The 25,302-nt window shown below is 39.2% G+C and overlaps 2 protein-coding genes across 4 annotated transcripts; one reads left to right on the plus strand and one right to left on the minus strand.

Annotated features, from left to right (window-relative positions):
- Positions 1–7,092: 7,092 nt before the first annotated feature.
- Positions 7,093–23,553, plus strand: LOC116841824 (lysosomal-trafficking regulator). Of its 3 annotated transcripts, none has more exons than XM_032810226.1 (35): positions 7,093–7,099; positions 7,572–7,810; positions 9,110–9,195; positions 9,708–12,472; positions 12,570–12,635; positions 12,950–13,104; positions 13,227–13,468; positions 13,538–13,707; positions 13,782–14,300; positions 14,394–14,498; positions 14,629–14,938; positions 15,028–15,182; positions 15,346–15,567; positions 15,651–15,847; positions 15,990–16,439; positions 16,501–16,818; positions 17,180–17,296; positions 17,416–17,616; positions 17,717–17,977; positions 18,067–18,454; positions 18,520–18,953; positions 19,220–19,452; positions 19,532–19,866; positions 20,031–20,254; positions 20,346–20,752; positions 20,842–20,908; positions 20,997–21,147; positions 21,228–21,368; positions 21,441–21,658; positions 21,731–21,917; positions 22,034–22,198; positions 22,389–22,525; positions 22,690–22,928; positions 23,007–23,285; positions 23,352–23,553. In XM_032810226.1, the coding sequence occupies exons 1-35, from the start codon at positions 7,093–7,095 to the stop codon at positions 23,551–23,553; spliced, it is 10,392 nt and encodes a 3,463-aa protein (XP_032666117.1). The 3 variants fall into 3 exon arrangements, with proteins under 3 accessions (XP_032666117.1, XP_032666115.1, XP_032666116.1); XM_032810224.1 differs by lacking the exon at positions 7,093–7,099 and adding an exon at positions 7,276–7,473 and having other exon boundaries at positions 7,555–7,810; positions 12,552–12,635; XM_032810225.1 differs by lacking the exon at positions 7,093–7,099 and adding an exon at positions 7,276–7,473 and having other exon boundaries at positions 7,555–7,810.
- A 647-nt stretch (positions 23,554–24,200) lies between these two features.
- On the minus strand, positions 24,201–25,209 carry LOC116841830 (ankyrin repeat domain-containing protein 49). Its single transcript, XM_032810231.1, has 3 exons — positions 24,997–25,209; positions 24,669–24,829; positions 24,201–24,601 (listed from the first exon to the last, which is right to left on the minus strand). The coding sequence occupies exons 1-3, from the start codon at positions 25,148–25,150 to the stop codon at positions 24,266–24,268; spliced, it is 651 nt and encodes a 216-aa protein (XP_032666122.1). The 5' UTR covers positions 25,151–25,209; the 3' UTR covers positions 24,201–24,265.
- Between the last annotated feature and the right edge of the window lie 93 nt (positions 25,210–25,302).

Genomic DNA, 25,302 nt, shown 5'->3' on the forward strand with positions numbered 1-25,302 from the left:
GGAAACCTCAACTGAGAATTCAATTGAGAATTTAATTGAGAATTCAATTGGGAATTCAATTGTGATCTCAATAGAAATTTTTCAGTAGGGCGGATATTAAATAAGAAAGAACAAGAGAGAGAAGCGAAGGCGTTTACTTATCGCGGAGCAGGTAGCAGTGCGGTAATTCAAAATTTCTCTGCTTCCACGAGACATTGGTTGCGTTCAGCAGAGAAAGCTGCTTTACAACTGTTGTAAAATTCGTGAATCTGATTGGAGTATGCTCTTAATTTTGGTTAAATCCAAGAGCATGTACCAAGCAGATTCACGAATTTTACAACAGTTGTAAAGCAGCTTTCTCTGCTGAACGCAGCCATTGTCTGTCAAATATTATTTATTTACAAAAAAAATATACTTTCCTATCATTACATTCTCTCTCAAGTTACTTCATTCATTATGCATACACGAACAGCTACATCGTCGTCCGATTGAGGTTACTGCGAGTACGCGACGAGGTGATATTAAAGACTGTTGGTTTTACAGAATTTTGCGTGCCAGAAAATCTCGTTATTTAATAATTTCCTGTCGAATTTATCGACAAAAATAAGCAAAAGTAGTGATAACTATAGAAATGCAGTTTCATAAAGTATAGTTGAATATACTTTGTATCGGTCTACATAACAATAAAATTAAGATAATTATAAAATTATATAATCAAGATAACTATAAAATTATATAATTCTATTTATTAAATATTAAATATCCAAGTATTTATATCGAGCTAAAAATAATGTCATTTTTCTTCAATTATTTCCAAGTATCTTGGGACCCCCTTGTGAAAATTTAGCCAGAGCTAACAGTCTGTAAAATATTTCGCTGCGAGTGGAATGTCTCAAGCGCGTTATTTGAATTACGCGCGGAAGAGTTGCAGCGTGAGTGTGCTCCAGGAGCGCTGCGGTGCAGCGCAGCCGAAACAGCGATGGAGTTGTGTTGTTGTTTGGAGGATTGACAGTCCGAGCGGGTCGGGCTCGGCACGGGGTTTCGTAATGTCGCGTTGATCCAGGTGTGTCGTGTGATCGGCGTTCCAGCAGCTAAACGATCAGTCGACGCATCCTGAAGAATCCTCTGGCGATAACTGGCTTCGTCTCGCCTGGCCGTTGCGTCCTGATAAATCCAGTGAGGCTATAGATCTCGCGTATTGTCGGGTGCATCGAAATCTTCACTTTTAGGTGTAGGAGGATTCAGACAAGGTGCAGATGATTGCACCATTTGAATACGCTTCCAGTGCATATATTTCCAGGAACCGGAATACACTGACCAAGCGCGTTTGTAACTGTAGTAATTGCGTAAATAGCGCAAACTTTGTTCGACATTGCAGATGCTTCGAAGCGTCAAATAAAGTAACATTATCGGCCAATCTGTCGCTTTGAAGCATTGCAGCGCTAAACGGACTTCATCTATAATTGACCGTTACTTAGAACAATTGGCATAATTGCACTGGAGATTTTCCATAGAATTTGCATATGTAGGGTGCGTTCGCTTTGGCGCTTACGCGCTGTAAGCGTCATTCTACCTTTATCGTTTTATTACATACGAGAAGAAGATAAAATGACGCTTACAGCGCATAAGCGCCCAAAGTGAACACAGCCATAGACTGACAATACATAGCAGATTTTGTCCTCTCTCTGAAGGCAATTCTCTCTATTTTATTTTTCTCTATAAATGTGTTCGGAAATATAGCACAAAACTATTTTTTGTTCGTGCGGAACTATAGTTTTAGGAGGTGAAGCACCCCTTTGAAAAAAATCGGTTTTTTTCTTTTGAAGCAAATATCGTCAAAACTATGAGAGATAGAAAAAATTTTCCAAATTGAATGATTTCAAGAGTACTTTAAAATAATAAATAATATAATAAAAAAATAATAATATATATAATAATAATATAATAAAAAAATCTTTTTAAAATAGGGGTGGGGTATACAATAAATAAACAATTAAAACATTTTTTTTATAATAGTTCTAAAATACTCTTAAAATCATTCAATTTTCACTTTAGAAAATTTTTTCTATTATAGTTTCGACGATATTCGCTTCAAAAGAAAAAAAACCGATTTTTTTCAAAGGGGTGTTTCATCCCCTGTAATTCCGTACAAACAAAAAATAGTTTTGTGTTATGGATGAACTACTCTACCTGCACACAAAGTTTCAGAATTTTTTGAATTTTTGAGTTGCCTAGTTCCTTGTTAGCTATATAGTGGAACATCCTAACTCATATAGCACAAATATTCACTAGATATCCTAAGAACGTTCTAAAAATATTTGGATATTCTTAGAATATTCTTAGGATATCTATTGAATATTTGTGCTGTATAGGAATTGATACATGGATCATATGCGAAACGTACGATTATAAGAGACCGTGTTTTTCACTGCGTGTGTGAAATTGAGGTTACTTATTTAAAGTACTTCTATTTTTATAACAACCACATTTTTTTTTATCTTTCTTACAATATGTCGATTTCACTTTTATGTTACGCGACATATGTTTAAAACACTGACATGGACTGACATACACTGACAAACAATATACACTTTTGATACTTTAAGAAAGAGAGAAATACTACTATCTCAAACATTTCCTTCGGACATTGTTTCTTATATAGAAACTATAGTGGTTCATATCTATAAAGTCTTCGAATAATGCGCTCATATACATCTTGTCTGAACCCTCCTACACCTAAGGGTAAACACTTCATTGCACCCGAGTGTACATGTTAAGTCTGTTCCTTTTAACTTCACCGTCTTGCACTTTCTCTCTTTCACACTAACAAGTATGCCCTACATTCAGAATAGAATAATGATGTTCTCGAAATTTGAGGAGAAAAAGATGAAAAGATTAATTGTGAAAACGTATAATTAAAAAGATCAAATTTGAACGCGTTATGTGTATATAAAAATCTATTAGTTGTACTGTTCTCTATCTCCTTTCTTGTATTTTAAGTAATATTATATGCATGATTTATTGTGATTTATTCAACCAATTCTAAAACCTGCGTATTCGTTTTAGCTGCGCTTTCCGTGTTTAAGAAGGATGACAAAAAGCATTGGAAGTACGATTGGAAACTCATATCAAACTCCTCGAGTCTGTTTGAAAGATTCAGAGATGAAAGCTTAGCTGATGTCGTGAGGCGCGCGAATGAGAGAACCGAGAATATATGACATAATTAAAAATACCCTCGATCCAACTCGATTCGGAGGTAAACGAAGGAAGAAAGAAGGCTCGTTAAGGAAAATATATTTTTAATTATTGACTTTGTGACAAGTACACCAAAGGTTAATCGTTATCATTCTCGATGATTTGTTGTTTATCGGCGTTGCGCGGAGGTCGCGAAAAATTCGCATTGCGATAAAATAATTAAGCATGCGTCGCGAGAAAAGTGTGCACTGTCGGCATGCAACTCAATCAAACCCGCCGAGATTTGGATAATTCAAGTAAACTTGATTTAATCGAATATACAAATTAAAGCTTCAACACTTGCTCGGATCTAACACTACCCGGCTACCCGATTAGATAATAGATAATGTGATGCTTCAAATTTGAGTTTTCCAAAATACTCGAACAATTGAAGCGTCAAATCAGAATCCGGATCCAAACAGAAAATTTGAACTTTATCATCTAATCATCGTATTTCATTCACTTTCATTGATTCTTTAAAATCGATTGTACTTTTCTTGTAATGTATCGATTAATCGATTCTAATTAAAGGAATAATCGATTTTTATGAAATTATTCTTTTTGACCGAATCGTGAACGACTAATCTGGAACCGGATTTTGAGTTTGATCTGAAGTTGGATCCGGATAATCTAGATTACCCGGATTATCTGAGTAAAGTTATTTTGAGTTTTTGTATTGAAACCGATCTAGAATATCCGAATAGACAGATATCCGAATATCTAACTATCCAGGATACCTGAATATTTGGGAGCTCCAGTACAAAACTTTTGAGCCTACCTTTAGATTATAGTGTTTTCAGTATATATGCTACCCTTATAGAAATATCATACTAAGAATCATTGATAATTACTTATTATCCAGTATTTTTAATACTGAAAATAAGTAATTATCAATGATTCTTAGTATGATATTTCTCTAAAGGTAAACTGAACAGAAAATATGCTAAACTGATTTTTATGATTGTTACTTTCACGTTTGGCAATGAAATTGCGATTGCAATCTCCCAAATCGAAACGGCATTATAAATCCGAATCTATTGGAATTACAACGCTCGACTATATCGAATCGTCGTGATCACAGATTAATGCATACTTCGTCGTTTCTGGATTGTAAAAAGCGCTCGACGACTTTCGATTTTCTGCAGGAGAAATGTGCTATATCACCATCCTGTTATTTATCTCACTGTAGGCAGACACTGAAAAATTGCTCGCGCCTTTAGTGCATTACTATCGCATCGTCGAGGGGGCGAGAGTTGATTAAAGCACGACGGAGCGTAGAACTTCATTAAGATAATCGGCTACCATAATAACTCTCGCCAACTGCGAGAGTTCAAGATTGATCGACAATTACGGCTGCGCGGCTGTTGTGCATTGCACTGCTCTCAATTGTTTGCACGTGTTCTATAGTTATCGCTGTTTGCCCGTGCCAACGGCAACACGATTATTACCCTGGGTGGGAGAATGCGGCATTTCACACAGTATTAGAAAAATTGCTGATAACTGTATCTGAAAGAACTTCGGCCGCAATTAATGTAACATTCTGTATTCCAGATTTCTCATTATATATTCTATATAATTAAAGGATATAAAGTTATATGCAGTCAATTTTGCATCAGCATTTGGCCCCTTTTCTGACGACACAATACGAACGACAATGAAAAGTGAAATTAATTGCTTACGTTAATCGCGTCATATAATCCGGAGAAAATTAAAAATCAATGATTTGTATGATGCTTGCGATAAATAATCGACTATAAAGATAAATGATAAACAGTCGATTGTAACAGGCACTTGTTACGATCGAGATTCTTCTGCTTAATGTCTGTAAAGTAGCGACATTAGTGATTATCAAGATGCGTATAAGAGTGTCGTACATCACTGATGTGTATCTTTTTGCGTGTGAATAACTTGTCAATGGTAACAAGTCTATCTTTAGGAGTCGCTTGTTTTCATGATCCAGTTATCGCCTGCATCGCGAGCATCGCACACACATACGACATGTTAATGCAGTTTGCTGATCTCACTTCGTTGTCTTTACAGGCCAAAGGTATATGATTCATAACTTTTCGTCCCGGCTGAAGGAAAGCGATTGGCGGCGCCTGAACGAGCCGCGGGAGGCTCGACCACTTATTTCCCCTTCTTCGTGAGCAGTTGGTGCACAACACGCACCCCGAGCTGAGAACTTGTCGACGGCACGAGCCACGAGCGGGAGAAGCGTACTCATTTGTCGACGCGTGCGGATGGACACCGGAGGGGACCTCCGCGTTAGGGTTGATCGCACCGGCATAGCATAACGCTAATCACAACCAAGTAAACATTACCTCCACGCATTTTAATAAAATTATGTAGACTGTACAAGGTGTCTCTGAATAAACAGCTCGAATTAGGATACATTCTTCGGACAGTTTGGTATTGAACTTCATTGAATAGTAGCGGCATTGAGTTACCGATAATTTTTACGTTATCGGCGGTTAAAAATAACGAATTTCTCCTTGAACTAAATTCTTCGATCTTTATTGGCTTTTTTAACAAATAACAAATAACAGTCAATATTAACGATCTCCCACAACGTTTCCTCGAACGAAAAATCATTCCGGATTTATCAAAGAATCTATCGTTAAAACTCAATCCCCGTTTATTTGGAGATACTTTGCGCGAGTATTTCGTTGTGTGTTGATAATAACATAGATAAAGTCATAAAAACATAATCAGTAGTAGATTCCAATGTTTACAAACAACAATCACGTACAATCTTGCTGATCATTTCTCAAATATGATTTCGCAATTTTACGAAGTAACTCTACGTGATCGATAACGAAACACGCATCTAATATAATATATAGAACTATAAATTAAAAAAGAGACTATGAAGTCAAGTTTTTAATCAAATTGCTTGATTCCACAGATTTTACAAGATCGTACGTGACGGTTTAAAATTTTATTTATAAACGGTCTTTTCTGTTTGAAGTAGACTTATCTGTTTTCCACTGACTGTTATGTATACTCGTTATATTTTATTCTTGTTTACCCGTTCAGTTCTGGCTTAGTATAGCGAAATGTTGAACTACATTATAGATGAGTTTCGTGACTTGCGACATCAATTCGTCCAAAAAAATCGTAGACTTTTATCGTTATACTAATCTGTGGCGCCAGTGTACATTGAAGGTCACGAGTTACTACTCTGCAGTATCATAGCAGCTGTTCTTCTGAGATATATTTTTCCTTTAATTCCCAGACGAATAAAATGGATGGACAGTGATCGGACGAAAGTTGGTCGTTGTTTATCACATATTACGATACAGTGCTCGGAGTTTCCTGTCCTACCCTGAAACATCGTCGAATTTAATTCTTATCAATTGAAGCCGCCTGATTGTCACATCGAGCTGTTCAGGGTAAGCCTGTATTGTCGGGAGAAATTCGCACTCGATTCACCACCGGAGTTTTGTAACTCTCTCGCTAGCTGCGGGATTGACGAGCGAATTGTCACATGTTCAGACAGGCGATAACAAGTCAGCGTCGACGAACACGAGAGCAAGTTGGCAGATAAGGCCGTTACTGATGGTAGAACTGAGTCATGTCAACGTTGTGCCTGTGACTTCTCACGTTGTTTCTCTTCTCGTGTTTCGTTGCGAAACCAGTGGCGGTGGCGGCGGTGGTGGTGGTGGTGGTTGCTGGTAACTGGTAGCTGGTAGCTGGTAGCATTGGTGGTGGTGACGAGGACGACGGTAGCGGCGGCTGTAGTGGCGGTGACAGTGATGTTGCCGAGGAATAACCTACGAATTCGGGGTTACTGCTCTCCGTCTCTTCGTGCTCCGTAGGCTCAGAAGCTTTCCTGTGGAAAGCCGTAGTAAACTGGTGATCAGCCGCGGATACGTGGGAATGTTATGTAAGCCACATAGTCGTTCAACAAATATGATATATGCACGCATGCATCGGTCGCGGATCGGATTCGCGCCGGACGCGTCGCAACGTCGCGTTCGAATTGTAAATATGCTTCAACGAGGAGACATGGTCGAGCAGAGCCGGGTAAAATGTCAGTTTCATTTTTTCCGCCGCTGCGCTAACATTGAGACAGACCGAGGCTTTCTGATTTTTTAATTTCTCCAAGGCACTTTGGAAGTCGCGCTTTTTGCACAGTATATACGCGATAGACTCGTGGTCGCTATGATAGAAAATGTTCAAACGTAATTCACGGGAAAACATAATCGTCAGAGATCGCAGATCGTGCCTCATACTATTCAGTCCTGATCCTCGAGTGACGTAAGACAATACACACATGACAATGATACGTGTCGACACGTGTGATAGTTTGTATAATCGATTCGCTCGATTCCCTGTAAGGAATCTTGATTTTTTAGGTGATCAAGTTACGTGGTCGAAGGATGCATGCCGGAAGCAGCAGGAGGACAACCTGTGCGCGTGGTTGAGTCTCGACGAAGTGGCGAGTTATGAGGAAGATGCGCGTTTGAAAACTGAGGAACCAGAAGAGGAGGACGAGAAGGAGCGCGAGGAACTTTCAGGAATGTCTTCGGCGTCAGTCAACAAGCTACAGATTCTGTGGGACCATTTCATCCACGCTGAACCTCAGAGTTACGAGGTACTACCAAGTTTCCAAATCTATTTATTATTTCATTTACGGAAACAAAAAAATTAATGCTTTGTCATATTAAATTTATTCTCTTAAATGCACGTAGATAAATATATTATAGTAATAGATAAATATATTATAGTAAATAAAATGTGTAATGAAAAAATTAATTTTTTCAAACTACGAGCGTTAACTGCGCCTCGAAGTCCATCGCTTCGTAATTGGATTTCTTCGACCATACTAATGCTGCATTGTAGTGGCTTGCGAAGGGGACAGATGCCTTATAAGTTACCTACATTTTGTTTGTCAATACGTGGTGAAGGAGATACCCAATATACACTAACTAACAGTAATATTACGTTAGTGTTATAATTTCTTACTCAACAATGTAACTGTTGCATAATATAACATATTACATTCATATTACATTTATATTATATTATTGATAATTGGTGCTTACTGAGTAACAATCGTCTATGATGTCATCGACAACAAGATTCATTTCTTAAAATCAGATTTATTAATTTTGCTTACGCATTTTATATATAGTAAAATTTTATTGCGACTGAAGTCTATTATGTAAAATTTCTCTTATTTTTCCGTGTATTTTTAATTAAAATCTTTTAAGACTTAATGATTGATCACGTATGTAAATTAAATAAAATGTAACAAATATATTTATGTAACATATGATCGAAGTATTATAAGTGCTGTGGTGACTGAGAGCAGACATATGACCGCGGAGGATTAATTATACGCTAAGCAACGTGATTATTTCCAATTTCTTCGGATACTGAAAATTCAAAGTGTTCCACTTTCATATCTGAAGTTTTTTATAAAATTGCATCAGCATGTATACACGCGCGCATAAATAAGCAATGTTAACAGTATGCAGCAAGTATGTCATTTTACTGATTACATTTTATCATTTTGTACGCTTATTTAACGATTACGCTTAGTCGTTACGTTTTTTATTTTGGATCTATTAGCGTTGATTACTACATCATATATGATGATAGTTTACTTTTATTGATCTTGGTCTTTTTATCTTGATCGTTATATTATGTATCCACGGGATTTCCTTCTATGCGTTTTCTGTCTTAATGTTATGACTTGTTTGTTTTTATTTTTTTTACGTCTTCAGATACTGGACCACATTTATTGCACTGCAACGAGTAGTAATTGCGCTTTTGTTTTTACAAACGATGTCTCAATATTTTCGACTGCCGATATCTTTCGCTTGTCATGATAGAGTGGACTACGCAGTATTGATTATGCTCGTGAGCGATAATTCCATGGTTGTTTCAGAAATCATCCTGGCTTGATATATTTCTGGCGGAATTGCTCGCGCAAATTAAAGAAGGAAGAGACGTGAAGGATGTACTATCGTTTTGGTGAGAATTTGCGACTTGTCGTTACACTAATCTATTATTATTATCTAATATATGCAAATTCTTTCCCTATGTAATATTTCTCATAAATTTACACGACACTTTCCTGGTGAGCATATTCGATTACACATTTATTTTTACGACTTATTGTCTTCATCTCCTAACCGCAGTATGAAAATTCGATCGCATTGCGGTTGCGGTGAGGTATTTTTGTGTCAGCTCGCTCATTCGACTTCACATCGACTCTACACTTGCTTGTGTCTGCAAATATATTCCTGGATACCTCAAATATTCATAATAATTAAATGATAACGCGTTCTTTGTAATGTATGTGACTCATAAACGGTTTTAAGGTATAGTAGATTGCAAAATGATTTAAACACAATAGATATGTTCGAATCATCGTGTTCGCCATATCTTATCGGTAATGATCAGTCTGATAAGTCGCGGCTTGACAATTGCATAAATTGCGAAAGAGAGATATATGTTAAACAAATACTCGTATCGAATTTCAGCTCGGTTGGCGGTGGCGGCGTGTCCACTCTCGTGGCCTGCGAATTGCTGTCGGACGTGCACGAGCTCTGTGCGAGAAGGGACGACTATGGCGAGCTTATCGGCTTGCGAAAGTACTTGGTCCAAGATCGCGGTTGGCGTTGCTTGGCGGTGTTACATCTACTTGGCGTGCGCGGCTTGTCTTGTGGTCGCGAGCTGGTTGCACTGTTGGTCGCGCTCTATCCGGTCGCGTTGCAGGACGGATCCGATACCAAACAGTCGCGGGAGACTGTCGGCTCGTCTGCACGTAATCAGTACGTGAGATTTCATTGTAACGACGACACCGTCGACACGGTGGACATCGTACCACATATCGCGAAGCGCAAGAGTGTCAAGACTGGCCGAAATGGATTGCCTTACGAGGGCAATGTGTCTTCGGGGCGTAGGAGATTGGCTCGCAAGCACGTCGTCAGTGCGAAACTGCCAGCTCACCATCACAAGCAGCAGAAATCGTTGATTCCGGAGACGCGACACGACACACCAGACGCGACAAGTAGCGAGTCTGACCCGGTGACGGACGGCATCGACCAAGCTCGATCTCTTACTCTGAAAATCCGCTTGAATCCTATGGATTTCGAGTATTTTACGTCAGTCATTAGAAGCGGCGACGAAGAGCAGAGATGGCAGGCCGAGCTCTACGAGTTACCGCCACGTCCTGTGAGGAAGACACCGTGTGATTATATAGACGAGAGAATCAGAGACGTGTTAGGCGCCCGGATCAGCAATTTTGAGATCAGTCTGTTGATCATACAGCTGCTGCAGGGTCTGCGCGACTACGATACACCTGCCGAGCAAACACCGGCCGTACAGGTACTGAAGTTTGCCTTGGATACGTTGTGGTCGCTGCAATTCGGTATAGACGGCAACAATTTGAGTGGTACAGAATGCGCGACCTTGAAAGCTGCCGCGGCGAGGCTTATGTTAACAGCTTTGGAGCGCGCTTTGAGGGCCGAAGAACCTACCACAGCTGTGATTCACAACGGTTTATTGCCGATGACTCTGAGATTATTGGAAGATGCCTGCAGCAAGCCAGTGAACGTGCTGGAGCCAGAAGAAGGTTCGCTTCTGCAGGAATTTATCTTCGGCACTATCTACGGGGTCATCACGTTCCTCTATTGTCTCTTGCATCAGCGCAGCAGCAACGTCGACAAACTGTCGGATTTTCTCGAGCTGTTCCAACTTTTTGTCGAGAGTCAAGAGGGGAAGCTCGTCGAGAGAACGGTGTTTAAGATTGTCGATTTGCCGAGTGTTGATTCAGCCAAGTCGATAGTACGCGCGAGAAAGATAATCGACATGATAGGCGCACTTACCAGCGGCTTGAAGCGTATTCGTCGTGATCTCTCGCATGCCACACAGTGCCACAGAACGAAGCACAGATCTTGCATCGATAATATTCAAAGCCACCATCACTCGGACGTGCTCGGGACGTCATATCCTCAACCAATTGTCGGCGCCGTCAATAAACAAGTGTGCTGTATCTCCTCGTTATTTGCAACGCTCATGAGTTTATTGAAGCAGTCTCACTTGTTTGTGAGCGAACTGCAGGTGAGATTGATTAAAGTCATTACTGCCGCTGGTACATGTTGCTGTTTTCCGCCAAAGATACTTGTATCGAGCATCGTGGCTTTCCTCAAGAAACGTGACACCTCGACCTATGCGCCGGCTGTGGCGTTTTTGGAGCGTACTCTCTTCAAGGAGCTGGGCGCTTATCCGGTGATAGATGCGTGTAGCACTTGTGACAGGTCGACGGATTACTCTTGGGATTTCCTCGAGATGTACGTGGATTTGTTAAGTCCGAGTGACCCGAAACTTTGCTACGTTGTGATGGCGCATTTGCTTAAGATCACACCCAGTTCCAGATATCACGTCAGAGAACAGCTTCTCCTCAAGGTTTTCTACTCGACCTTTTTGCGCGCTAAAACATCCTACTTGACCGACAGCGACAACTCGACGGCGAAATTCCTTTTGCAGTCCTGCATATCCATTATGTCGTGTTTAATTGTCAACGCAAAAATGTGCGAGAAATTTATGGAGTTGGGCGGACTACGCGAACTCTTGGTCCTGATGCCGGACATGGCATTTACGAGAAGTGTTTACACTCTCTTGGAAGTCACCGTGACTATAGAGATCTGGAAGAGCCATTGTGAAGAAGTTAGTTATTTGGAAAGTACCGACATGCTTGCGACGAAATCCTTGTTTGAGGCTCTCGAGAGAGAAACGAATGAATTGTTGAAGATCTTACAGCATATTGAAGAAAGAAAGATAAAAGAAAAGACAGGCCAGAAAGATATGAAGGATACATCTAACATATACTTTGACAATCAAGAGATCAAGCTGCCTCTTATCGGAGATATGGATTCAGCAATCGACGAAACAATAATTGGAAACGTCGACGATTCAACAACTACACAGAAGCTGCTTGAAGTCGATACTCATTCAAAACAATTAGAGAACAAGACTGATACGATAAGTACGGTAGCAATGGCAGACTCACTCAAGAATTTTTATACTCTCGCAAAGGAGGACGTCAATTCAAACAGTACTGACGATGCGAATGTGATCGAGAAATTAAACCTGTATCAGGCTAGCGCAGCATGGAGGGCTGCCGCGGGCGTAGCTCTGTGCAGTCCGAAATTTCGCACTGAACTATCCTCGCATCCAGTGTCACAGAAACTGTTGCATTTGTTTAAATTGTTAGCTGTAGACATCGTCACAGACAGTATTGAAGGTAATTATACGATACGGAGAAACAATACGGGAATTGGCAGAAAGAGAAAGATAGAGGGAAAAATTATTACGTATTAAAGAGTTTATCGTTCTTCTAGATACCACTAAATCGGCGCATAAGCTCTTCGAGGCCCTGATTACGTGCTGTCTGACATCTCCGTTGTGTAAGTGTATTTATGTTACGAGTTTGATTAATACAGCGCGTAACGTATGTATGTCGATTACGTATGTATATATATATCACTCACTCGCGCAGCTGCGGGATTTTAATCCGAGGATGTCTTGCGTGTTCGCTCGGCAGAAAAACAGTTTGAAGAACGTAGGCAGAGGATAAACGTCATTCTCGAAATCTTGGCTGCCAATGACGAGACGTCGCGTAATCGTATCGGGAACTACTTTGTTTACCGCGTTGAAATTTTTTATCCTGCTATTTTCTCGCACAGTTTCGTCGATGTTGAATAAGTATTTTGTGGTACAGATGATCGTGATTTAGTCATGGAATTAGGAAAGGCGTTGATGAACACAGGAATAATGCTTGGTCGTGGAATATCTGTGATAATAGACGCGTTGTTGAAAATCTCCATGTTGAAGCCTGCTCAGGAAAATAGCATACCGCAACAACCGCGTCCCAGAGTATGTGTTTAGTAATTTCCTTATTTTTACTTATTACTCATTAAGAACGAATTTGAGAAAAAAATTCTCTGTACCGAATAGCGTATACATTTATACTGATCAATATATTTTATTCATTGCAGCTACCAATTATGTCGTTGGAGAATCTACCAGATTATGGCGCAGAAGATAGCAGTACTGGCGAATACGTTACTGCTGACGATGGATACGAAGCAGATATCGAAGTACCTGGAAGAAGTCCCAACAATAGCATCTCCAAGAAAAGTAGCCCCCTTGGGCCTGTAGTGGAGCCAAGAGGTCATGCTAATGCACATCCTGCTCTATGTTCCTTGGCGATCGATCTTTTGATTCACTTCAGCGAGCAGTAAGTGACAAAACTCTTCCAGGTATACCAATATATTGTATTGTTTTACTTCATGAAGCATCTTTACAGAGGCTTAGATTTGGAGAGAGCATCTGTAATAACCAGTGGATTGCGACGGGTTGCTGTAACTTGCCGAGAAAGTGCTTCTAGTTGCGCTACACTCGCGGGTTCTGGCACCATTACGAAGATATTGAATGGCTTCAAAAACATATTCACCAACAATGATCCACGATATCGAGGTATTTGCAAGCTATATTCATATGGAAAGAATGCTTACGAAACAGATTAGCATTTGCATAATAAATGGTTTCAGATCTGCAACATGCGGCATTGGAAGTGTTTACGTTATTAGCCACGCAATCAATTTCACCGGCGGAATTAGTCACCTATCTGTCTTTCTTTAAAGTAGAGAGACCATCGCTGTTACCGTTGTTAGAACCGTTGTATCATTTGGTATTGGCGGCACGACCTCAACCGAATTTCATTCTATCGTTTCCTGCACAATGTAACACGAAGACGTCGCCGAAAATCCAAACGGAAGAACACAAGAATCTGGAAAAGGCAGAGAATCTCGTGAACAATTTCAGGAAGAAACATCTCGCTTCGGGAATTTGCAGTCCTTGGTCTGTGCATGCAACGTGCCTGCCCGTCGGCCCGGAACTAGCTTGGCCAGTGTGGCTGCATGGTTGCTCCGCTTCTATGTGGCTAAGAGTGGAAAGAGGCTTGCCCATCGGTGGCAGAGCAACCGCTTATAGTACTTCACCATTGCTCGACTCAGACAGCGATAGTCTATCCGATTGGGGTATTCTTTCTGACAATTGGAATCGAGAAGGTCAGTAGAAAACAGTTTATTAAGTATGTCTATAGTTGTGATTATCAATCGTTTCGTCGAACAATGTCTAATCGTCTTCCTTCAAATCGTTAGTCGTAGCTGGTTCCATGTCACCACCTACACCAACATCAATAATACACTTGATGTCGATTGGTTTCGAATCGTTAGTTTTGGAAACGTGGTTAGATCTCAAATCAGGTAACATTTCGTTGTGATATTAGTAAAGATTATAATATTATTAGTAAAGATTATTAGTATTAATAACAATATTAGTAAAGATTATTAATTAAATAAGGATTTGTCATAATATTAATTTCATTATTTCTAGATAAATTAATTTTACGTCTCACTCGACCAGACGACAAAATGAATCGAACAATTTCTGAAACTTCGATAAACGGCATGCTCCCTTCGGGTCGCTGGCATCATTTGACTCTAAATTTCAAAGACACCGTGTTAAATAAACGCAGTGCTGTGGTCGAAGTTACACTTTGGGTGGACGGTTGGAGAGAGATCAATGCTCAATTACCATTTGACGGTTTATTGGTGAGAAAACCTGGTACTACGTGTATTTTGTTAGGTCAGATTGGATCCAGCAGTATTGGCGCATGGTACCTCGGAAATTTAATGGTTTTTAGGTACATTATTTTGTTATTCAAGATCGAAATCGTATGGTTTACGCAAGGAAATAAAGCTACGTATATATCTATTTGAATTTTGCTTACAGATGTCCAGTATTCACGAAAGAGCGTGCATTATACCTAACAAGTCTCGGACCGAATTATACCAACTTGGCTGATTGCATTTTGAATACGGTGAAACCTGACTTTGCTCTTCTTATCGCGTCTGGCGCACTGAATGGCATTCGCGAAGTGAAATTTGGTAAGTATAACATAAAATATCGATGCATTACATAAAAATATAATAAATAATAACGATATGAATATTATCATTTATATGATATAAAAAATAACGATGTAACGATTCCTACAAAACTGAAAAGATGAACTGAAGATTTTAAGTTTTATTTGTATACGTTGTACAGAAGGAGGCAAATTTGATACAAACCGGCGAAAATCTTATGGCGGTACCTATTTGAGATATGCCGTCGAGACAATGGTGTCAGAGACGAACATTGATTGGGACGCCGTTATGGACGCGACAAACTCGCATCTTGGCGAATTACAAGATAATTTGCTTCTTAGTTACGAGGCTCAGAATCCCAACGTTGTTCATTTGTACCCTCTAGCCGTTGCCAATCCTGCCGGTAAGTGACAAGCCGTTGCATTGGTACGTTACTGATGTTACTGATCAGAGACCGATTATGCATATCGTAACATATTATTGTAGCTGTTGTGAGGAGTATGTTTCCCGGGCAACCAGGTTTTCGAGTCGTCTCAGCTCCTGAGCATAGGGTGTCTCAACAACCGCCCTTATCGATACCCCCAATTGTATCTAACCGTTTAGAAAGTCAACAATACCGAGGACTCATACCTGCTGCGATTTTGGTGGGTGGCGTACCAGTGTTTTTATATCTTTTTGCAAGGGTAAGCATTTTTTAATTTTTGTTTAGTCCAACGCGCAAACAATACATAACACAATAAAACGATAAAAAATTTTAAAAATTAACGATAATTTTATGATACACTCGTGTGCGTATTCTTTAAATGTTTGCGGATGTCTGCACAGGTGGTTGAATTGAACTCTACTGAGGAAGAGCAAGCTCTGGCTCTCTCCATCGTTTTACATCTTGTACGTAGCGATTCCGAACTCTTGAATCAATACCGATTGGAGAACGGTACGCCACTACTACTGCGAGTGCTAGAGTCCTCGAGGTGTCACGCTGGTCGACATATCTTGAAAGCGATCCTAGACGCAACGTGCGACAGTTCGATCATCATCAAAGATGTTGGCAGCGGTAATCATTTGATCTCGCAAAACTGCGAGGCTGTTATCATGGATCCAGAATTGATCAAGGACATGCTTACCGCGTGGAGAACGTGGGCGAAATACGATACATTGAATTTACTGTTGCAAGCATTGCTATTATTACTACGTGATCAACATTCGCAACGTGAGTTCAATGCATCTCAGTTAAACAGAGTCGGTATCGTGAATACGATTCTTACCTTGTGTAAGGTAAGTAAATATACAGTACCGATATATTTATTATATAACAATATATTCCTGATCTTTATAGGAACATGTATATGAAGATCAGGGTGCTATATTGGATCCATCTACCGGTACTGCCGTTGTAGAATTAGTACGTGCTTTGATGGGCGCACCGCCGGAATTTGCTCACTTGGTCGCTATCACCGATTACCTGGTTGTCGTTCATCAAGCTTCGGAGACATACGTCACTCACTCACGACACAATATTTATTTCATGTTGCCGCAACTCGGTGAAAAGAAAACGAATCTAAAGATGAGCGATAACGTGAGCGTCATTTCCTCCGATGACTCCATAAACATCGTGGAAAATAGTAAACTGAACAAAGCGTTGACGAACGTGCAGGTAAGTTTTCCGCTTGCGTGAAATTTCTTAAATGTTTAATTTAACTGTCAAATTAGATTCACATTTTTTATTGAACTTTGGTGGGAAACAATTCGACAAGAAATGAGGCTTTAATCTGAAGACCAAAATGAATATTTTTCCATATCGTAAAGCCTAATATACACTGTGCTCTTCGTTTTCTATGTTTGATTCTTTATCTTTTTCTAACCAAAGGCTCAAGGTTTTAGAAAGAGATAAAAAGAAAGAAATAGGAAGCAAAGAGTATATTATAGATGAAGCTTTAAAGCTTCAAAAATATCAAGATTCTTAAGTCACGTGCACGCGCGTAGAGTAAATATCACATAATAGTTTGTTTTCTCAGATTCAGAAAAATCGGACTCCTAAACGAAAGGAACGTGAAAACACGTTATTGAAAGATGTCAGTGCTGGAGAAGATTCTGGAATCGCAGCTAGTGATGGGTCCAATCCTCAGAGCAATGTCCGTAGCTAAAAATGCCAATCTCTGTACAATGTATATATATATATATATATATATATATATATATATATATATATATATGATTGAAATATTATTCACTTGAGCGTGTCGTTACACAGGAAAGGCAATCAGCCTGGACGGATGAACGAAGAGCCTGCCAAGGCTTAGTCTGTGAAGGTTTGCTATTATTATTGCGAGACGCTGTAAGAGTATTACCCGACAGTCAAGTTGGGTCAGTGTTAAAGCATGTCTTGAGAGCCGAATTACTATTGGTTTTATCTAATAATCCTGACACCAGAGTACGCACTGCGTTGATTAAGGTAAATAATTCAAAATCGACTAAAATATCGTGCGATTTTTATCGAGACGTGAATAGAAAAGAATAGAGAGTTTCATAATTTCCTTCGCGATACGTTACAGGTGGTGCAAACCTATTTGCAACGAGCTAGCGACGAGGAAGTTAATAAATTTATAAAACATAAGTACTTCATGCACTTAGGAAATCAGATAGCCTTATATCCTGGGAGCGAACCGCTGATCGTTGCTTTAGAGAACTTAGCTCTACGGGGCCCGACGTTGGCGGCGATGCCACCGTTAATGGCAATGGTTGCAAAGGCGGCAGCTTTTGAACCAAACGTAGCCAGGCCGATAATATCATTTATTACTGACGTGATAGCAAAGGTATGACAACAGAAGAAAGAGAGAGAGAAAGAAGAATATATATTTGATGCTTGTCTAATATGTTATTAACTTAACTTTCTTCATTCCAGAATATGAACGCACTGAAAGTGCTCTTGGAGCAAGGATTGATAGAATCATTGGCGCAAGCTTTAATCGCGGCCGCGCATAGGGGCAGCTCGACGTCTCTTCATCGAGACATTCATGTGTTGTTTGTGACAATCGCGACTAAATTGCTGGAATTACCGGGTAGTCATCAGATACAAACTATATTAGATCTGCATGTAATCCTCGATTACGTGGAACTGATTGAGAAGTTACAATGTCGCACGAGTTTGGCTTGCACGGCCATAAGGGATGCGCAAGTCGCGTTATTCGATGGAGAGCTGGACACACTCACGACGAAGATGTCGAGCCACTCGGGATTTCGTTTACGTAGTACGGCTTCTTACTTGGCTTCAGCGTCATACTTGACTTCAGGTAATTAGTAGACGACGAACACCTTAGGTATTCGATATACTCACATTGGAAAACTTTTCGCGCAGTTCTTACGACGTCTAGCGATCAAAGCGATCATGGATCTCGTTCATCTAGCTACACGAGCCTTTACACGAGTTCGCCTACGCCCACGCGGGAACCCGGCAAGAGAGAATTAAACGATCGCTTTCGTATTATTGTCACACGCGCGGTCGAATTTATAACTGCAGCTGACGTGTCACCATCCGTCAATGAATTGCAGCTAACAAGAAGATTGTTTTCCACTCTTCTGCATGGCTTGTGCAGTCCACTGGAGAAGAAAAACCATTGGAGTAATACGTGGTCTGTTAAGCCGGCTTTGAGAAAATATACTGCTAGAATCATGGTGTGGTTGCTGGAACCTCATCAAAGTATCAATACGAGAGTGTATGCCGTACGATCTCTAATGGAGGAGCCGAGAGCTCGAGAAATCTTATCGTGTATTTTAGAAGTTCATCCACAGGTATTTGCACAGTTTAATTATGTCTTGCAATGTTACCTTGTTCAAGTCTTCTACTTACGTTTTGCAATGTTACTTTGCCCGATTCTTTTACTTTGGAAAAGGTTAGAAAAGTTTTTTTTTTAATTATCCATTATCGTCACTCGTCATTAATTGAAAAAAAAGAAAAAAAATAACTCGTTATCTTTCTTGTTATTCGTTTTGAGAAATCTTATTATTGTGATTGTTACCTCGCCTTAAAACATTCTTATTTCTGTGATCATATTTAGATGGAACAAAAATTTACCGTATTCTTTTGGGACTTGCTGCAAAAACGAGACGAGATGCCGAGTGCTGATGCAAGAGTATGTGCCGAATTAAGAGAAGCTCTACGCGTGTGGGACCTCGCGAAAGGAATAGAGCAGGCTAGTCCCGAAGCGTGGAACGACGAGTTAGCTTTATTACGTCGGGACTTGCTTTTGGACCGAGATATCTGTATCGATAATTATCCTGCAATTTTAAGGTAGACGATATTTTTACTCCGGAAAACAACGTATGTTATTTCATTCTTCTGAAAAGTTAATATAACAATTTTACTCTAGAATTGGTAAGAGATTCGACGCGTTAGCCAAACAGTTAACCGAAAGTGCTATGACAATAACACGAGCGGTCGTGGAGGAGCAAAATCGTGAGCGAAAGGTACTGATGGAGCAATTGAAACACACTCGAGCGCTAAAAGCTCAAGCGGTAGCCAGATGGAGAGACTTGGCCAAGCGATTGACCCATGAACGGGCGCCTTGGCATTTCCCCGAGAATTACCCGAGAAGCTGGGAGTTAGATCCGACTGAAGGCCCCGCCAGAGTCAGAATAAGACTTCAGAGATGTCATTTAAACATCGAAAAGAGATTCTTCCTGCCAGAACATCAGGATAAATTAGGTGTGTCTGTTTATCTTGTGCGATTAATAAAACGAAACAAAATAATTATCCTGAGTTTATCTTGACAGTTTTATTTTCTTATTATCCTTCTTAAAACTTGCACATGTACACAAGGATTGGTGAATTGAGAAAATCCTCTGCTACATTTTAATTTTGTATTTCAGGGTTTCCCAATACGGATTCACCGTTGTCATACCTATTTACAAGTGGTCGTCAGGACGCCAATGCTTCGACACTGATTGAACGACTGCATACGAGTGAGAGAATACGTAAGATGTGTCAGGTCAAAGTTGTCACTCCTAGAGCCGAACTAGCTGGCGAAGTACTCATCGGTGAGACATGTGTATACTTTGTTCCCGACAATCCCGACGTGCCGTTACACGCAGACGTGAGTAGTCTTTCTCTTCTGCAATTATAATCAACAATTGATATGAAGTACTAATGATAATAATAATATAACTAATTATCATTAATTGTAGGTAGCATTGGGCGATCTGGACTTAGCTATGGCCGGTGGTACCGCTTGGCGTTTGGAAGATATTCGCGAATTACATAGAAGAAGATATCAATTGCAAGAGACGGCCATTGAAATTTTTCTCATTACCGGTAGAACGTACTTATTGGCGTTCAATTCTGCCAAAGAAAGGGACGAATTCGCGACAGAGCTGTCCGCTTGCAACTTACCCAGACGAGTCCCTGGTGATGACTTAGGAGAAGCTCTAGCCTTGTGGAGAAGCGGTGCACTCACCAATTGGGAATACATAACTTGTCTGAACAAGTTAGCGGGTCGTTCATACAATGACTTAATGCAGTATCCTGTATTCCCGTTTGTTTTGGCGGATTATGTCAACGAGAAAATCGACTTGAACAATCCGAAAATTTATCGGTAAGTAATACAGAAGATATAGTAAATGTGAGTTGTACATTTTTTATTAAATCATGAAATAAATGCGAATGCACTTGCGTACTTTGTAGAAACTTTAAACGACCGATGGCTGTGCAAGATAAAAATAATGAGCAACATTACATTGACAATTACAACGTGAGCAATTTAAAACAATTATATGTCGTATACCGTTTATATAATGTGAATTTCTCATGATGTCACTAATAATTTCATTTTCACATAGTATTTGAAGCAAGCTTTATCAGAAGAATTAAATCTGCTAGTCTTCAATCGAGAACCTTATCATTATGGGTCTCATTATAGTAACTCTGGAACTGTATTACATTTCTTAGTACGACTTCCACCATTCACTAGCATGTTTTTGTGTTATCAAGGTAATTGCGGGATACTTTTATGATTATAGTCTTTAAAGGAGTGATTTTCCTAAGTGATTTGGTATCGTTTTCATTTGCAGATAATAATTTTGACATTCCCGACCGAACATTCCATGCATTAGCTACCACGTGGAGATTAACTAGTTGCGACTCGACGACAGATGTGAAGGAATTGATACCGGAATTCTTCTATTTACCGGAATTTTTATTGAATTTCGAAGGTATGACAGTGCTATAATTGATTTGAAAAACACATTTTCCTATGTGTGCCTATATTCAGATTTCTGCTGCAGGATTCAATTTTGGTGTTCGGCAGAACGGCAACAAAGTGGGAGATGTTGAATTGCCTAAATGGTGTGGCGGTGATGCACGTCTGTTCGTATTGGGACATAGAGCCGCGTTGGAAACGGATATTGTGAGGGAAGTTCTACCATATTGGATCGATCTTGTTTTCGGCTTTAAACAGACCGGAAGGCCGGCAGTAGAAGCTATAAATGTTTTTCATCCTGCTGTATGTTTCACTTCTCGATTGCAGAATAGAATGTAGAATATAAAAAATTAATAATTGGTTCTTTGTATGTAGACATATTACGGTTTTAACGTGGAGCAAATAGTCGATCCTGTAGCACGACAGGCCTGGGAAACCATGGTACGAACTTATGGTCAAACACCCGCGCAGCTGTTCAGAGCAGCTCATCCACTGCCGATGCAAAATCTCAGTAATGTAGCGCATTCTAGTCAGATACCACAGGTCATCGAAGGAATTACTGGTAATTATTACTTATCTGAAGCGTATGCTTACATTTTGATTGCTGAATAAGCATTATGTAGCTGCAAATTATGCGTCAAATCCAATAAAAGTTGCAATTGTCTGGTATAATTACAGGTATAAAGTGGGGAAATTATGTAGGCGCACCTGGCAATGAGCCTGTATTATGTTGGAAGCATAAGCACAGATCTCCATTGGCTTCTCTGGTTCCTCTGACAACCGGTGATGTTTTCGGCTTGCCAAACTACACTACCCTTCTTCTTGGGTATACTAAGGAAAAAGGTTATTAATAGATTTATGTTAATAATTTATGTTTATGTATATATTAATAATTTAGATTTACGTTACGAATTTATAATTTACGGTTTACGTGTGTTATTAATTTATATCTCAGTTGTTACATTATTGCGTTGTTTGCGCAACTCAAAGTGCTTAGACAGAAGAGACGAATGTAAGCCTCTTATATTGTTAGGTGGTAGTATGTTAAGCTGTACGTCTGTGTTGGGTGCCGCGTTAGCGTCATGGAATGGCACAGATGGAATCACCAGATTAAAGTGTAAGAAAGAACAACCGCCGAGGCCTTTAATTAAATCTTCAGGCCTCGATCCTGTGAGTATTACAACATATATCTTATGATAAGTAAGACTTTATTAAGAATTAAGTAACTGCGAAGTAAAAGCGAAGAGATGAATAGAATCTTAGAAATCGCTAAGATCACTTTGTCCTATGTTAAATGAAACATTAAATGTAAGGTGCGATATAATCGATTACAGATTACGACATTGGGTTCTGCTCCTGATTGTGGACAACTGTGGGCCGGGCACTTGTTAGGTAGAATCACAGTGCACACGTATACCATTGGTGCTACGGGCAAAATTGAATTCAGTTCAGCGCCCGCGTCGGTGTTGCTGGCTCACAGAAATCGGGTAATGATGATTTCTCTGTCACGTGCGTTCAGCATTGCTTGTTCTGGTGACAGTAGCGGCGTCATGATTATTTGGGATTTAAACAGGTATACGTGAAGACATAAACAACCGTAGTTAAGATTTAATTATTCATATATGTCTGTACATTTTTTGCTTTGTAACAGCTTGACGTATGTAAGATCAATAGTCTACGATCAAAGCTATGCTATTCATCTTCTGTGTGTCAGTGAGACTCTTGGAGACGTAGCAGTTGTTTATGAAATTCCTGAGCAGGAAGAGAACAGTGATTCCAATCAGTCCGAATTGAGGGTTTACACCGTGAATGCGAGAGCCGTAGGCTCCGTTTTGTCCAGAAGACGTATAACGGCGCTTTGCTACAGCAACGCTCCGGAAGGTGTTTCTGTTAATGTCATTGCAACTGGTTTGGACAACGGAATTATTAGGTAAGATGGATACGTTATTTCGTTAAATTTATGGATTATTGAACGAAAATGTTTTTCCGTATATAGACTGTGGAGCAGTTGGGATCTACAGTTAATCAGAGAAATTACGAGCAGCGCGAAGGGATGCGGCGCAATAATTGCCGTAGCATGGGCTTTAGATCAACACCATTTATATGCAGCTACGGAAGATTCCACCATCCTCATATGGGAGGGTTCAAAGCGCCTGAGTTCTGGTACTCCAAAATTCGTTAATTTAACATCGCTATGATTCGCATCGCCGTTATCTAAACATTTCAGAGTGACACGAACACTCAATGGCGCCATATAGTAACAGGAAAGAGTTTATATATAAAAAAAGATTCACCTCTCTCTTCTGAAATCAGATATATGTATATATTCGGTATTACATTTAGATTGTAATTATTGTAACGTTAAAAAGTCATTATCGGCGCCTGATTCGATACGTAATTAATTTCTCATGCAATATGTTATTATTTATAGATTAACGTTTAATTAATTTAGAATTATGCTCTCAATCTCAGTCATGCAATCATGACATGTGTTGAAAGAATGAACAATATTCTGAAGTATTATTTTATTGACACTTTTTAATGATTATACCAGTGATCATCATACATCAGTTGTTAGATTTTTATATATTTTTATATCGGAGCGCATTGTATCCATATAAACTCTCTCTCTATATATATAGCTTTGTTTAATAAAATAATTTATATTTATAAATTTGTTTTTATAGAATAACATTTTTGTAGTATAGAAACTTTTTACACTGACTATTCATTTTCCTAGTCTCTTGTTTATGCAGTTGTAGATCTTCATGTATGTATATAAGTATTAAATAAATATTTACTAAAGTGGAATACTTATATAAGTGGATAACTTATTTTATATATATATATATATATATATATATATATATATATATATATATATGTATATACAGTATAAAAATATTTATTTCAAATTTCATTTAGACAGGGCTCAATTATTTCATACATTGGATAATATTTTGTTGTCCTTCTTGCAATTTTATCTGCTGTGTCTCCACTTGTGTTTATTATATGTGGATTTATGTCAGGATGTAATAAAAGGAGCTGAAGAGCTGGAGAATTATGAGAAGTAGCAGAAACCAAATGCAAAGGCGTCTGATCTCCTTTACTTTTAGCATTTACATCTGCTCCATTTGCAATCAAGGCTTCTGCACATTCAGTATTGTTCCAACAACATGCAGAATGTAGAGGTTGCCATTCATCCAATGTTTTAACATCTAATCTTGCTCCTACTTCCAATAAATACTAGAAAAAAAGAGACAAAATTATGACAAAATTATTGATATTCTGCGAAGACAAGAAATAATATTACCTCTACTATCTTTACATGATTGCCATAACATGCTCTGTGTAATGGAGTATAGCCATCCTTGTCTGTAACTTCCAATAGAAGTCGATTTTTACTCAGTAGTTCCTTAATTTTTTTAAAATCTCCTTCCTCTGCTGCATTTAACATAGCTTTTGCATCAGGTTCTGAAAATAACATAATACAGAATTCTTAGTAAAAAACGACACGATAAACATTTAAAAGATTATGAATTATAAATACATTTTTTTACTTCTTCCAATTGTTATAATTTTATATAAATACAATTTCTAAAATCAGCATGAAGACGTTTGACACATGTCAAAATTCTAACCTTGTGCATTACGTTCCGCTTCCACACCGTCGTCGTCATCCTCCCAGGCACTCACTTGCATGCGTTCGTTAAGTGACTGACTAAGAATTTTGTCTCGAATTTCCTCCAAGTCTGTCAATTCGTCGTTTTCTTCTTCAGATGACATATTTATCATTTAAGAACCTTTTAGACTTCTTTATTAGCCTGAAAAATAGTGGGTCTAACAAATTATTAGACCCGTTATTTTAGCGAGTGACGTTTAGTTCCAAAGTTTCCGCTACGAGCCGTTACTTTCTTCAGTGAATTTAAAATAGTAGTACGACTCAA

Source organism: Odontomachus brunneus, unplaced genomic scaffold, assembly GCF_010583005.1.
Source record: "Odontomachus brunneus isolate Ranch 3 - 2012 unplaced genomic scaffold, Obru_v1 Obru_scaffold_018, whole genome shotgun sequence".
Taxonomy (NCBI): domain Eukaryota; kingdom Metazoa; phylum Arthropoda; class Insecta; order Hymenoptera; family Formicidae; genus Odontomachus; species Odontomachus brunneus.